The 13813-nt window shown below is 36.9% G+C and overlaps 1 protein-coding gene across 3 annotated transcripts in view; it reads right to left on the bottom strand.

Annotated features, from left to right (window-relative positions):
- The window catches only part of eml3 (EMAP like 3), a 53440-nt gene that overhangs the window by 4506 nt on the left and 35121 nt on the right, over positions 1-13813 (bottom strand). For all 3 annotated transcript variants that reach the window (XM_067445267.1, XM_067445266.1, XM_067445268.1), the window contains 13 exons: positions 13517-13545; positions 10691-10720; positions 10447-10567; positions 9195-9344; positions 9043-9112; positions 7744-7854; positions 7402-7497; positions 5656-5790; positions 3659-3797; positions 2947-3098; positions 2696-2821; positions 2432-2563; positions 74-141 (listed from right to left, as the gene is read on the bottom strand). In XM_067445267.1, coding sequence (XP_067301368.1) covers positions 74-141; positions 2432-2563; positions 2696-2821; positions 2947-3098; positions 3659-3797; positions 5656-5790; positions 7402-7497; positions 7744-7854; positions 9043-9112; positions 9195-9344; positions 10447-10567; positions 10691-10720; positions 13517-13545 — 1359 coding nt within the window. The remainder of the gene's footprint in view (positions 1-73; positions 142-2431; positions 2564-2695; positions 2822-2946; positions 3099-3658; positions 3798-5655; positions 5791-7401; positions 7498-7743; positions 7855-9042; positions 9113-9194; positions 9345-10446; positions 10568-10690; positions 10721-13516; positions 13546-13813) is intronic.

Raw genomic sequence — 13813 nt, 5'->3', positions numbered from 1 at the left:
AACATTTCGCAAGCTCTGTAAAACTGAAGCTGTAATTGTTATCGGCTGTGCTGTAAATGAATAAATGTTTTACCTTCCAGTACTCAGTCCAACAGAGACAAGCGCTCCATTTGGGCAGAAATCAGCACACAGACCAGATTCCTAGAGAGATGAATGATTCATTCCAAATCAATTTTACATTACAATAAATGTATGATAATAATGTGTGGATGTTTACATATGCACTAGTTTCCCACATAAAAGTTTTAAACTATGGGAACATTTAGCCTGGTATATAACCACCCTTGTGGCTAGTTTGATGTTATCAGTGGCGTAAACTTCTTTTGAGAAGAAAAACACCAAAATTGACTTTAAATGCATTTATAGCCATCAAAGAATCTTAAAATAAAGGTTAATTTCTGAAGGATCATGTGACACTGAAGACTAAAGTAATGGCTGTAGATTTTTTTTTCATCAACTGGAATTTTTATTTATTTATTTCAAAGTAAACTTAAATAGAAAACCATAATTTAAATTAAAATAAAATTCCACAATATTACTGTTTTTTTTATTATATAAATTTACCCTTGGTGAGCATAAGAGACTTCTCTAAAAAAAAAAAAAAAATATTACCAACCCCAAATTTTTGAACAATAAAATATTTAAAAATAGAAATGTTATTTTAAATGGTAATAAAAAAAAAGATCTTAGTGTAAGCGTATTGAGATCACATGAACAGCCAAATGCTGTTTACTATTTCTCAATGCCACCCATATTATCAAATACTTTCAGCTGTGCGATAAAGGGTGACAAATGTATAAAAACAGAGTATTTCCACTCTATTAACTGATAACCACATTTTCTTGCATGATGCAACCTTCATGTCAATAGTGCCAGCATACAGAGTATCCTGAAAGTATTCACAACACTTTACTTTTTCCACATTTTGTTATGTTACAGCCTTATTTCAAAATGGATCAAATTCATTATTTCCCCTTAATTCTACAGACAATACCCCATAATGACAATGTGGAAGAAGTTTGTTTGAAATCTTTGGAAATTTATTAGAAATAAACAATGAAAAAATTCTCATGTACATAAGTATTTACAGCCTTTGCTCAATACTTTATTGAAGCACCTTTGGCACCAATTACAGCCTCAAGTATTTTGGAGTATGATGCTACAAGTTTGGCACACATACATTTTTGGGCAGTTTCTCCAATTCTTCTTTGCAGGACCTCCTAAGCTCCATTAGGTTGGATGGGGAGCGTCGATGCACAGCCATTTTCAGATCTCTCTAGAGATGATCGATCGGTTTCAAATCTGGGCTCTTGCTGGGCGACTCAAATACATTCACAGAGTTGTCCCATAGCCGCTCCTTTGTTATCTTGGCTGTGTGCTTAGGGTTGCTGTTCTGTTGGAAGAGCAACATTTGTGCTAGTCTGACGTCCAGAGCACTCTGGAGCAGGTTTTCATCAAGGATGTCTCTGTTACTTGCTGCATTCATCTTTCCCTTGATCCTGACTAGTCTCCCAGTTCCGGCCGCTGAAAAACATCCCCACAGCATGATGCTGCCACCACAATGCTTCACTGTAGGAATGGTATTGTCCAGGTGATGAGCGGTGCCTGGTATCCTCCAGACATGCGTGCCATTTAGACCACAGAGTTTCTTCAGATCAGAGAAATTTGTTTCTCATAGTCTGGGAGTCCTTCAGGTGCCTTTTGGCAAACTCCAGATGGCCTTTTACTGGCTTCAGTCTGGCCACTCAACAGGCCTGATTGGTGGAGAGCTGCAGAGATGGTTGTTTTTTCTTCTGATGGTGGTTCTCCTCTCTCCACAGAGAAACACTTGAGCTCTGTCATAGTGATCATCAGGCTCTTGGTCACGTCCCTGACTAAGTCCCTTCTCCCCTGATCACTCAATTTGGCTGGACGGCCAGCTCTAGGAAGGGTCCTGGTGGTTCCAAACTTCATGCACCTGGCCTCAATTTTGAGTGTCGTGGCAAAGACTGTGAATACTTATGTACTTTTTGTAAACTTGTACTTATGTATTTTTAATAAATTTGCAAAGATTTCAAACAAATTTCTTTCACATTTTCATTATAGAACTGCAATACTGGGGTATTGTTTGTAGAACTGAGTAAAAAAGAAGAAGAATTTAATACATTTTGGAATAAGGCTGTAACAAGTGGAAAAAGTGAAGCGCTGTTAATACTTTCCGGATGCACTGTATAGTGTAGATTAAAGCCAGTGACACAAAAAATACTTAGGGGCCGTTTACACAACAAAACGCTAAACTTTTTATGCATTTTGGCCGTTCATTTACACGACAATATGGTTTTGGGGGGTTGAAAATTAGAATTTTTTAAAACAAGGTTTCTAAGCGGATGTTTTTAAAGGTGCTCTTAGTGTGCCTTAAATTGCCGTTACAATTTTCTGTGACCTCTCTGACCTCTAGTGGTGTGCACCAGTCCAGTTTGTGGTCCTCTGAGTTCCACACACACACTTGACGATCATTTCCACAGGTAAGAAAGATGTTCTGGGAGGGGTGTGTGGCGAGACCCCACATTTCATCCGTATGTCCCTGACAATTGAATGATTTGAAAATTTTTAAATTCACACAATTAGATCAAAACTAGCTAATCCAATACAAATGCTTAAGATAACTAGTGGCGACTGAACAATGTATATTTGCATAAGAATCCAATCCATCTACCTGTACAATGGCCACAAACCCATCTGAAAATGTTCCTCTCAGGATTGCATTTCGGGTTGTGCCAACAAGCAGCTCCTCTCCATCTACATCTGCAATGGTGCGGACGGCACCAAAATTCTCTGGAATCTAGAAGAACAAAGACATCCAAGAAATTTCTGATATATAAACTCGTACAATTGACACTGTACTTTCATATATTCATATAGCTACAAACAGGCAGTTTTAAAAAGTAATACAGACTCATGTTTTACCTCACACTCTCTTTCAGGCGCCAGGTCTGCGCTCCAGCGGATGATCTTTCGGTCCTTGCCGCCACCACTGAGTATAGCTCCGCCCTGCAGGACGCACAAAGTGAAAACGCTGCCTTCGTGAGCACGCGTCTGCTTCATGATCTGAAATGTCTCTGCAGGCAAGAGAGAGCAGAACAGTAATGTAAATTTGGAGAGATTGAAAGAGATTTGAGTAAAAATCTAATCAATAGCATCTGTGGCAAACAGAATCTGTTGTTTACCATAAAGCATAATAACTACTAAGAAAATCTATTGTACACACAGTGATACTTCTCTACCCTCATGATTGCCAGGTCTGCGCAACAAAACTAGCGCAATGGCCAAACAAAACTAACCCAAAAATACCCCAATGCGTTTTCTCCGTCAGGGGGTGAATTCTTTGCTGATTTTGTACGTCAACCCGTGGCTTAAAAGTAGCCCATTGCCTACCCAAGCTTTAAAATTGAACTTGATTATGCTAGATAATGCTGAATTACCTTTAAAATAATGGAGAAATAAACTTACACATTGAATATCCAATATTGGCCAATATATTCAAATATCTGTAAATGAATGCTGATAATTAAATCATTTACAAAATTGTCTCATAACTGATACAGTACTGATATTTGTTATGAATCCCAATTTATCTGGCTCAGGCCAAAAAAATAAAGAAGAAACCATTTTTGCATACCCTTTGCTCCTTTTCCTAATGTTTTGATATCAGCAGCTGATTTTCCCCACGTGAGAATGTTCCCCTCAGAGTCTCCCGTCAGCACATCACCCGTTAGACTGAACACGAAGCACATGATGAACTTGGGCTTTTTGTATTTCTGTTAAAGACACAGACAAAATCAGAAATGCCAAACAGAGTGAATACATAGCTGAATACATATAAAGTGGTTCTCTACTCAATGTAAGCCTTTAGCTAATCATACGCCAGCTATGCAGCAATTTACTGTAAAATAGTCCCAGACTTACTATTGAATGGTAAAATGGTGATTTCACATGGAAATACCATAGTACCCCAAGTTACACGATCTTTCAAAAGTCTAGGATCGGTATGATTTTTCAATGTTTTTCAAAAAGTACCAAGGCTGCATTTATTAGATTAAAAAAAATAAAGTAAAAGCAGTAATGTTGTGAGATATTTTCTATTTTAAAGAGGACCTATTATGGTTTTGATGCTGTTTGAGAATGAAAAAGTTCTGTAAAGTTGCAACGTTTAAAGAACGTTATTCTCTATATCAGTGCTCACTGTTGCTGAACTCCCTGAAACGCCTCCATTGGAGTCTTGAGTTTTCTTCCAGGGAGCAAACACCTCAAAATATTCCTCATGTAAATAATTACAGATTAAAGGCATACTCAAAATAAAGGGGATGAAGCCTGACTGATTTGAGTTAGTAGTGTGATGAAACATGCAGTTATGGTAAGGAGGGTGAAATTTCTGAAGCGGTTGACCAATCACAACACACTGGTCATGCCGACCAATCAGAGCACATTGTGCGACAACACGGTCATCATGACTAGCTAGTTGATTTCTTCAACATTGTATCATACTATGGTAGTTAAGGAGCAAGTTACAAAGTTGTTTGGGAAATGCACCTCAGAGCGATACAGATAGACTGAGGAACAATGCTAGCCTGAATGCCAGGCGAACATAGTCCCACCCACAACATTTTTAGGTCGGGCGTTTCGGTCTGGACTCGATCCATAGAGGAGTAATTATCCCCGAACAGAAACTGTTCAGACCAATGAAATCATCAGGGCGGGCTTTAGACGATAACGGACAGATGATCAACAGTAACGTAATCATGCACGTCATCAAAGGGGCTTGGGTTTTATTTGTTCAAATCTTAAACGGAGAGCTTGTGTGTATATACATTCACCTTCACAATTTCTCTCTGAAATGATGATCATGTTGGGTAAGTACTCTGTGTATGATTAAATTGTTTTATTTTTTTACAACACCGGCAAAGATCGTTTATTCCAGCGCGTGCAGACAGGGTTGCCAAGTTTTTACAACAAAACCCGCCAACTACTAGCCCTAAACAATAGCTTCTCGAGGGGATTCTCTGGGGGAAAAATGGCATTTGGGGGGTAAAATGTGTGTTATTTTGGCAAGGTTGCCTGCTAAAATTCGCACTCATGGGTCTATATATCACATTATAATCGCTTCAACCCGCGGACATAAAAAACAACCCGCGGGAAAAAACGCGGACTGGCAACACAGTGCAGTTGAGCTCTGTTGACGTTTGAAAATGCGTCGCTTCGTTGCTCTGATTGGTTGACTGTGTAAAAGAGCATAATAGGACCCTATTAAATATAAAAAATATTAAAAAAAAATATTCAGTGTCACATGATCATTCAGAAATCATTCTTAATCTGCTGATTTGGTTTTCGAGAAACATGTAATATTATTATCAATGTTGAAAAGATTTGTGCTGCTTAATATTTTTGTGGAAACCGTGATGAATCTTTTCACGATTCTTTAATGAATATAAAGTTCAAAGGAAAAGCATTTAATTCAAAAATAAATTAAATAGAAAATAGAAATAGAAAATAACTTTACTGTCATTTTTGCTCCCCCTTTACTTTATATAATTTATTCCCATTTTCGTGCATGGAAAAGCACATGGTACTGAATTTACAATGAAGGACAGTCAACTTGGTGGCCAAATATGGACTCACTCCAAAGATGCCCTGTTTCTTGGTCATTGTGCCAGCACTCATGGTCCAGAAGTAGACGTGGGACTTGCCACTGGAGACGATGTTGCTGGTGTCTGTAGGGCTGAAGTCCACAGCTAAGACTGCCTCATTAGTGCTCTGAAACAAACACACACACACACACACACACACACACACACACACACACACACACACACACACACACACACACACACACACACACACACACACACACACACACACACACCGTGAAGACATATGGTTTTCCACAGTATATATGACCGTGCCAATGGCTCTGTGTTATTACAGGAGAAAAGCTGCAATTCAACTTCAAACATCCAGTCAATCTTCAGCTCATGTCAGTTTAATGATAGAAAATGACTGTAATTGTCCTGTATTATTAAAAAGTGTAATCCAGAAACTGTAAATACCTCTTCAAAGTTCTGCAGAATATAATGTAATTTCTTATGATTTCTAAATGGTTCAGGCTCTTTAATTTTGTACAGAAACCATGTTCTGTTTGTTCATCTCCTTTTCTTTTTCGACTTTAAAGAAAATAATCGGATTCATACGGAGATGAAAATCTAGATTAACGCAGTCAGCAAACAGAACTCTCTTGACAAAGCGTCATGCTATTCTAAGTCCAACTACTTCCTAAAACCATTAATAGCAGCACAGCCCCAAAATAAAACACGAGGAAGAAAAATGACTTCATACAATGGCCAGTCTTGAAAACGCCCGCAGTCACTCAAATCTACACACAAATCTACTGTAAAATATTTAGCGGCTCCCATAGCAACCCCCTCAAACTGCTCGGGCAGAAATAGGAAGAAATATTTGTGACAAGGGGTCACACAGAGAAGGAAACTATCTACAATAAAGCTGAGTTTTACAGAACACAGGGTAGAAGCAGCTGTACAGTAAATTCAGTCAAGAGCTGCTAAAATAATAACCAGGATAATGTATCGTAAAAGGTAAAATACATTGTAAAACAATTTAGGGACATAATGGAGGGTCAAACCTGGAGCTGCTTTTAGGATAAACTGTGCATGCGTTCAAAAAAAATACTGTTGCGCTACTAAACATGAGAATGTAAACTAGATCCATGTAGCTTTATATAGATATTATTCATAATAATAATAGATACTATTGAGCAGTTGTGTGTGTTCATGTTTTTTCTGTCCCAATTGGGACTTCAACCTGTATGCACACTCTTTTGTTACCTAAATTGAGGTCCCCATGAGGAATATATATAAATATATATTTTTTTAATTATTCTTTTTTTAAATTGAAAAAATTAGAAAGTTTTGTGTGAAGGGTAGGTTTAGGGGTAGTGTAAGGGGAGAGAATATACAGTTTGTACAGTATAAATACCCTTACATCTATGAAGAGTCCCCACAAAGATAGTGAACCAGATGTGTGTGTGTGTGTGTGTGTGTCGGCATGTTTTTTTGACAAATGAGGACATAATATATATACATATAATGATATGGGTATTACAGAGAAAGGGTGAAATATGAGGACATTGGCCATGTCCCCACTTTTCAAAAGGCTTATAAATCATACAGGATGAGTTTTTTTAGAAAGTAAAAATGCAGAATATTTTCTGTGATGGGTAGGTTTAGGGGCAGGGGCAGTGTAGGGGGATAGAAAATATGGTTTGTACGGTATAAAAACCATTACGCCTATGGAATGTCCCCATATGTCACAAAAACAAACGTGTGTGTGTGTGTGTGTGTGTGAACACACCTTGACTTCAACATGCTTTATATTTTTATTCCAGTCCCATACAGAAAGCATGTGTTCATTGGAATCATCAATCACACAAAGGAATGTACCATTATCCTATAGCAAGAAAAAAGGAAATATATGTTATATACTTATATATTATAGTCAATGTGTATATATAAAAATCAATGTTTCTAGTCTAGTCCAGGCCAAAAGTCAGGAACCTTGATTATAGGATTTATTTACATCATTTATTTATAATTTTTTCTTGATATTCTATATTTTTTGCACATGGTAACATCACTCTGCTCTCTCTGCCTGCTGTGTTTCAACTGGAACCATAAAATGGGAGGCAATACTCACTGAATTGGAAAATGCCACGGCTCCGACACCTCGCTCAAATGTGCCGAGGCCGATCTGCTGCAGTGTCACTAGTGTGTTGGAGTCCCAAATGTGCACAAAGGGCTGAAGAGGCTGACAAACACACATAATCGCATAGAAAGCATAAGCAGGGAATGTATGCATAAGATTTTTTTTCTTTCTTCTTTTTTATGAATGTATAACAGGACCATTTCATAAAATTTTGTTCAAAATTTGAATCACCATTTTGCTTTTACAAGTTAACTGAAAAGTTCCTGTGATGTGACAAATTATTTTTAAAGCTAAAAATATTACAAATGCATGAGGTCATAAAAGCGACATGTATAAACAATAAAATAATTTGTAAAAACACTGTAGAAATGGGATTTTATATGGTTTATATAGTACGGCACACTACAATTTTGACTTCCCAAAACTATCTAATGTCAATTACCATACTAATTAGCTGTAACTGTTTAAGTTCAAGGATAAAGAAGAAGGTACAAATAACAACCGTCTTTATTAAACATAAGCTGCCAACTCGAAACAGTCTGCCATGCACAAACAAAAGCAGACCAAGAACGAGTGAAGTTGAGGAACTTAAATACACATGGTGATATGATGAACAAATGAATTGGCATGGAAACTTATTAGTGGCAGGAAAAGGAGAAAAATGGAATTTAAGAAAACAGGTGACTAAACCAAAACTGTTGTCTAGCTATCAACAGATTAAGCTCAATCTTTTAAGATTGAACATTGGTCTAGGGAGTCTGCTCTGTATTTTCTACTGCACAAGAGGCGTTATCAACGGGCATAGTTCAAATGACTCGGTACGCAATTGGATAGTCCTTCAACCAATCAGACCACAAGAGGCGTGGCAATGGGCATCGATCCATCATTTCTCTATCCACTGTGTTAAACGCGGCAATAGGTGCATAAGCCCGTTTGTGATTGGTTCCCGCAAAAGTGTAACAGAAGTTTTCCTGTAGTTCAACCAATAGAGCATGGCGCTAGCAACGCCAAGGTCATGGGTTCGATTCCCAGGGAAAGCAACAATTGACAATAATGTAAAATGTGTACCTTGTATGCAATGTAAGTCGCTTTGGTTAAAAGTGTCTGCCAAATGCATAAATGTAAATGTAAGTAGGATAATTTAATGTACAGGTTTCAAGCCTGAGCTGCAAGGTGAAATCAAATCGGTTTACCCAGTCTACCAAAACTGAGCATAACTGTGATTTTTTTTAACACAAAAAGACATGACCATATCACATCTTGTAAATCAGTGAAATGTGAATTATTCACCTTGCCATCTTTGTCTACCCCTGCCGTCTGCCCGGATGCTACACGGACCTTGTCCGGGTGGATGGCAAGACTACAGGCCAAAAAGTAAGAGAAAAAGTAAGGACATAATAATCAGAAAACAAATTAGGTGCTCAATCATAATGCAAACTCACCATCTTACACAGTCTGTGTGCTTGCGATAATGTCTTTGTGTTTGGTTGCTGATATGATACAGAACCACAACGCACGCAATAAAATAAACTGCTTCTCCAGACGGCAACAGGTAAAGGTTTGCTCGACAGTCCCGGCCCCTGTAACCATAGCTGAAAATAAAAGGATCAAGGAAGATTCGCTAATAACTATGCAGTATAGAAAGAAAATCGAATTCACTGATTTAACAAATAAATATTTACATTCACGCAGGGCTTGACATTAACACCGCAGTCACTCCTGTAGCAGCTAATTTCGGTCGAATTTGACATATATATTTTAAAGTGTCATTTATTTCTGTGATCAAAGCTGAATTTTCAGCATCATTACTCCAGTCTTCAGTGTCACGATCCTTCAGAAATCATTCAAATATGATGATTACTGCTCAAGAAACATTTCTGATTATTATCAATGTTGAAAACACTGTTGCGTAAAACATTTTCTTTAGGATTATTTGATGAACAGAAAGTTCAAAAGAACAGCATTCATCTGAAATATAAAGCTTTTGCAACATTGTACTGCCGTTCAAAAGTTTTGGGTCAGTAATTTTTATTTATTTATTTATTTTTGGGGGAAAAAATGAAAGAAATTAATACATTTATTCAACAAGGATGCATTAAATTGATCAAAAGTAACAGTAAGGACATTTATAATGTTATAAAAGATTCTATTTTAAATAAATGCTGTTCTTTTGAACTTTCTATGAATCAAAGAATCCTGAAAAAAATGTTTACACAACTGTTTTTAACATTGATGATAATCCGATATGTTTCTTGAGCAGCAAATCCGAATATTGAAATGATTTCTGATGTATCATGTGACACTGAAGACTGGAGTAATGATGCTGAAAATTAAGCTTTGATCACAGAAATAAATTACATTTTAAAATATTTAAAAAAAGAAAACAGGTATTTTACATTTTAATAATATTTCACAATATTACTGTTTTTTGTATTTTTAATAAAATAAATGCAGCCTTGGTGAGCAGAAGAGACTTCTAAAAGGATTAAAAACCTAACCGATCAAAAACCTTTAAACAGCAGTGCATATGTGCTGTATGAATGCAATAAAATGACATGTTAAGTTGATTTTATTTTATAATTACTTTACAATTAATTTATATGAAAATAATCAATTTTTAAATGTAATACATAAATAAAAATATAAATGCTAAAAAAAACATTGAACATTGACAAAAGAACTGTTTTAGGATACACCCAGTCGAGATCTAGTTTCTGTGAGGGCAGATCCATTTTCAGCTCCTCGTAGTTTAGAATGTTTGAAGGAATGTACATGGTGATCGGTCGTCCACGGATGAACATCTTGATCGACTGATCTGTAGGAAAAATGAATGTGACTTGAGACAAAAATGCACAACATGAAAATGTGAATACGATTTTTTTTTTAAGAGAATATTTTTAGGTAACAATCAGTAAGAATCCAGTCCTTAGAAACATACTCTGAGTTCCCCTCCTGGACCCCTGAGAACCTGTTAAAAGACAAAACACAAACAAACATCATCTCTGCAGCTGCGAAACACATTAGGAATTCCTGCAGCCCAACTGCACTCCAACCAGCTCTACAGGGAGCTCCAACGAGAACACCTCTCTGACTCATCGCTGTCATTGTCTGGACCTGGATTTGGCCTGCATCCACAGGGAAAAGTCTGTCTTTAAAGGGATAGTTCACCCAAAAGTGAAAATTTGATGTTTATCTGCTTACCCCAGGTCATCCAAGATGTAGGTGTGTTTGTTTCTTCAGTAGAACAAATGAAGATTTTTAACTCCAACCGTTGCTCGTATAATGCATGTCAATGGGGTGTATTTCTATGAGAGTCACTATGAGAGTAAAAAACACATAGACATACGAATCCATATTAAACCCTGCGGCTCGGGGCGACACATTGATGTCTTAAGACACAAAATGATCGGTTTCTACCTCATAGCAGATGAATCTCATCTAATATTCCCAATGTCATTACTTCTGCCGAAGAAGGTCAAAAACCTGGCACGACCATATATATATATATATATGGTATGTATGTATGTATGTATGTATGTATGTATGTATATATATATATATATATATATATATATATATATATATATATATATAGAATCCTCATTAGTGCTTGCGCGGATGGTGTGGATCGGTCGAATGAGGCATCTATGTAAATATATAATATGATTGCGCCGGGTTTTTGACCTTACTTGACAGAAGGGAATACTAGAGGAGATTTGTCTGATATAAGGTTAAAAATAAAATAAAAAATACTGTTCATTTTCCTGCAGAAACTGATTGCTTCATGTCTTAAGACATCAATGTGTCGCCACGAGCCGCAGGGTTTAATTCGTATGTCTATGTGTTTTTTACTCTCATAGTGACTCTCATAGAAATACACCCCATTGACATGCATTATACGAGCAACGGTTGGAGTTAAAAATCTACTGAAGAAACAAACACACCTACATCTTGGATGCTATGGAGGTAAGCAGATCCAATTTTCATTTTTGGGTGAACTATCCCTTTAACAGGGCTTTAAAAAGCAATGAGGCAAGCCAGTCAAATTGTGTGTCTATTGCAATGGAATGACAATAAAAGCAACAGCCAGAAACCAATACGCAAAGTTTGTGTCACAACATCGCTGACAGTTGAAGATCTTTTAAATAGTATGGGTTGTTTTGATAGAAGAGAAAGTGGGATTGTATTCCTCTGAAGCATCACACGGTTTAGAGTTTAAACTATATATGACTCAGACGGGACCGCTATGTCAATGTTACCAGAGAGATGTAGCCCAGGTGACGGCGAAACAACATTCCATAAATGTGTCAGTTTCATCCCAGAGGGGAAAAACAACATATGTTTGATGTTGAGCGCAGTCACGATACTCAAATAAAACCCCCCATTTGCTTTTCCCATTCGGTGAAGTGTGCAGGTGAATAAATTATTAAAACGCCACACACACACAAATGAAAAGGCCTAGGATGGCCTGTGAAAATGTGTGAATTTCTGGCACGCAGGGAAAAGGAAACAGACATCCATCATCTGGTCAGAGAAGTCGAGTAGTGGGGTTGCATAACCGACGAGAGAAACTTTCCAGTGTGAGCACAAGCACTCCTGTGTCTCACTGCTGAAGGAAACGCGCAACGAATAAACAAACATATAAATATGTATCTAAAGACTAGACACCATGTGACCACTTATGGCTTATCATGGTAATTAAAATTCCCTGTGCTCAGTAACGCTTGCTCATAAATGTTTATATCCGCAGTGACTTTACTGCATTGCATTTAAACACAATCTGTTCTCAGATCTAGAATTTTTGTCTGGGGCCCATGAAGCTACCGCGGGCGGGGGCGGGGGGCGGGGGGGGGGGGGGGGGGGATGGATACACTACTGTTAAATACGTTAAAAACATTTACATGTAAAAAAGATTTCTATTTTAAATAAGTGCTGTCCATTTGAACTTTTTATTAATCAAAGAACCTGTAAAAATGTCAATTTCCAAAAAAATATCATGCACACACTAGCTATGTTTCCATTCAATTGATTGGGTTGCGTCTGAATAGTGTACAACACACTTTTAAACAAATGTACTATAAATACAGCATCCCTCATATTATACAGTGGCACAATAAAACCAAGACAAGGTAAAAGGTACATAATGTAACAATCAGCATATTGCAATAATATTATGTATGAAAGTAATTATAGAGGCTTAATGAGAAAACCAAGCGTTATTGTATTAGTGGGTCCCTGGGTTGGCTGCGACCGCCTTGGTTAAAATGCAATTATAAAAGCTGAAAAGTTGTTTCCGTTATTATTCTGAATCCACAGCTGTATTTTTGAGGTGTTGATGAGAGACTAAAATATATTATGTTGCTGATTCTTTAAATACATGCTTTTCTTTCTTTGACTGAGGGGAAAAAAATGTATTCAAGAAATTGTAACCTGACATTCCTGGTTGTGGGAAACTAAACACTGAACTGACAGTGACTACATGATGAGTGACAGTCAGAAAGGTTCAAATGATCTCATTTCCCCAACTAATGACAGCTTTTGCAGTAATCAAACATGCTGCAAGCCATGAGAAGAGAAAGGAGCATTGAAAACTGCATTAATAATGTGACAATAAGTAACTGACAGTCTCTATACAGAGAAGAAGTACCTTGAGAAATAAAGTAAAAACATCGACCTGAAGCAAGTCTGAGTTATGACACAGCTAGGCCGCTCAGATAAGAATAAGGAGGTAAAAGAAGGAGAGATAAAGTGAGAGACGCCTTACCTGTGCTCGAGATAAGGTCTTTTGCACGGCTATGGAGACAAACACATAAATAAATGAATGAATCATTTAACATACTCAAAACAAAGAACATATATTAAAACATGGAAATCACATCAACCCTTCAGTACAACAAGACACTTTTTTGATTTTTAATTTCATCTTTTTAAGTTTTTTAGGCTATTTGCATCACAAAAACTATACTTCAGCTATGAAACTAAAATATTAAATTATTATTATTATTATTATTATTATTATTATTATTATTATTATTATAGAAACTAAATAAGATATTTAACA

This window comes from Pseudorasbora parva, chromosome 1 (genome assembly GCF_024679245.1).
Source record: "Pseudorasbora parva isolate DD20220531a chromosome 1, ASM2467924v1, whole genome shotgun sequence".
NCBI lineage: Eukaryota > Metazoa > Chordata > Actinopteri > Cypriniformes > Gobionidae > Pseudorasbora > Pseudorasbora parva.
This window is presented reverse-complemented; position numbering and strand designations above follow the sequence as displayed.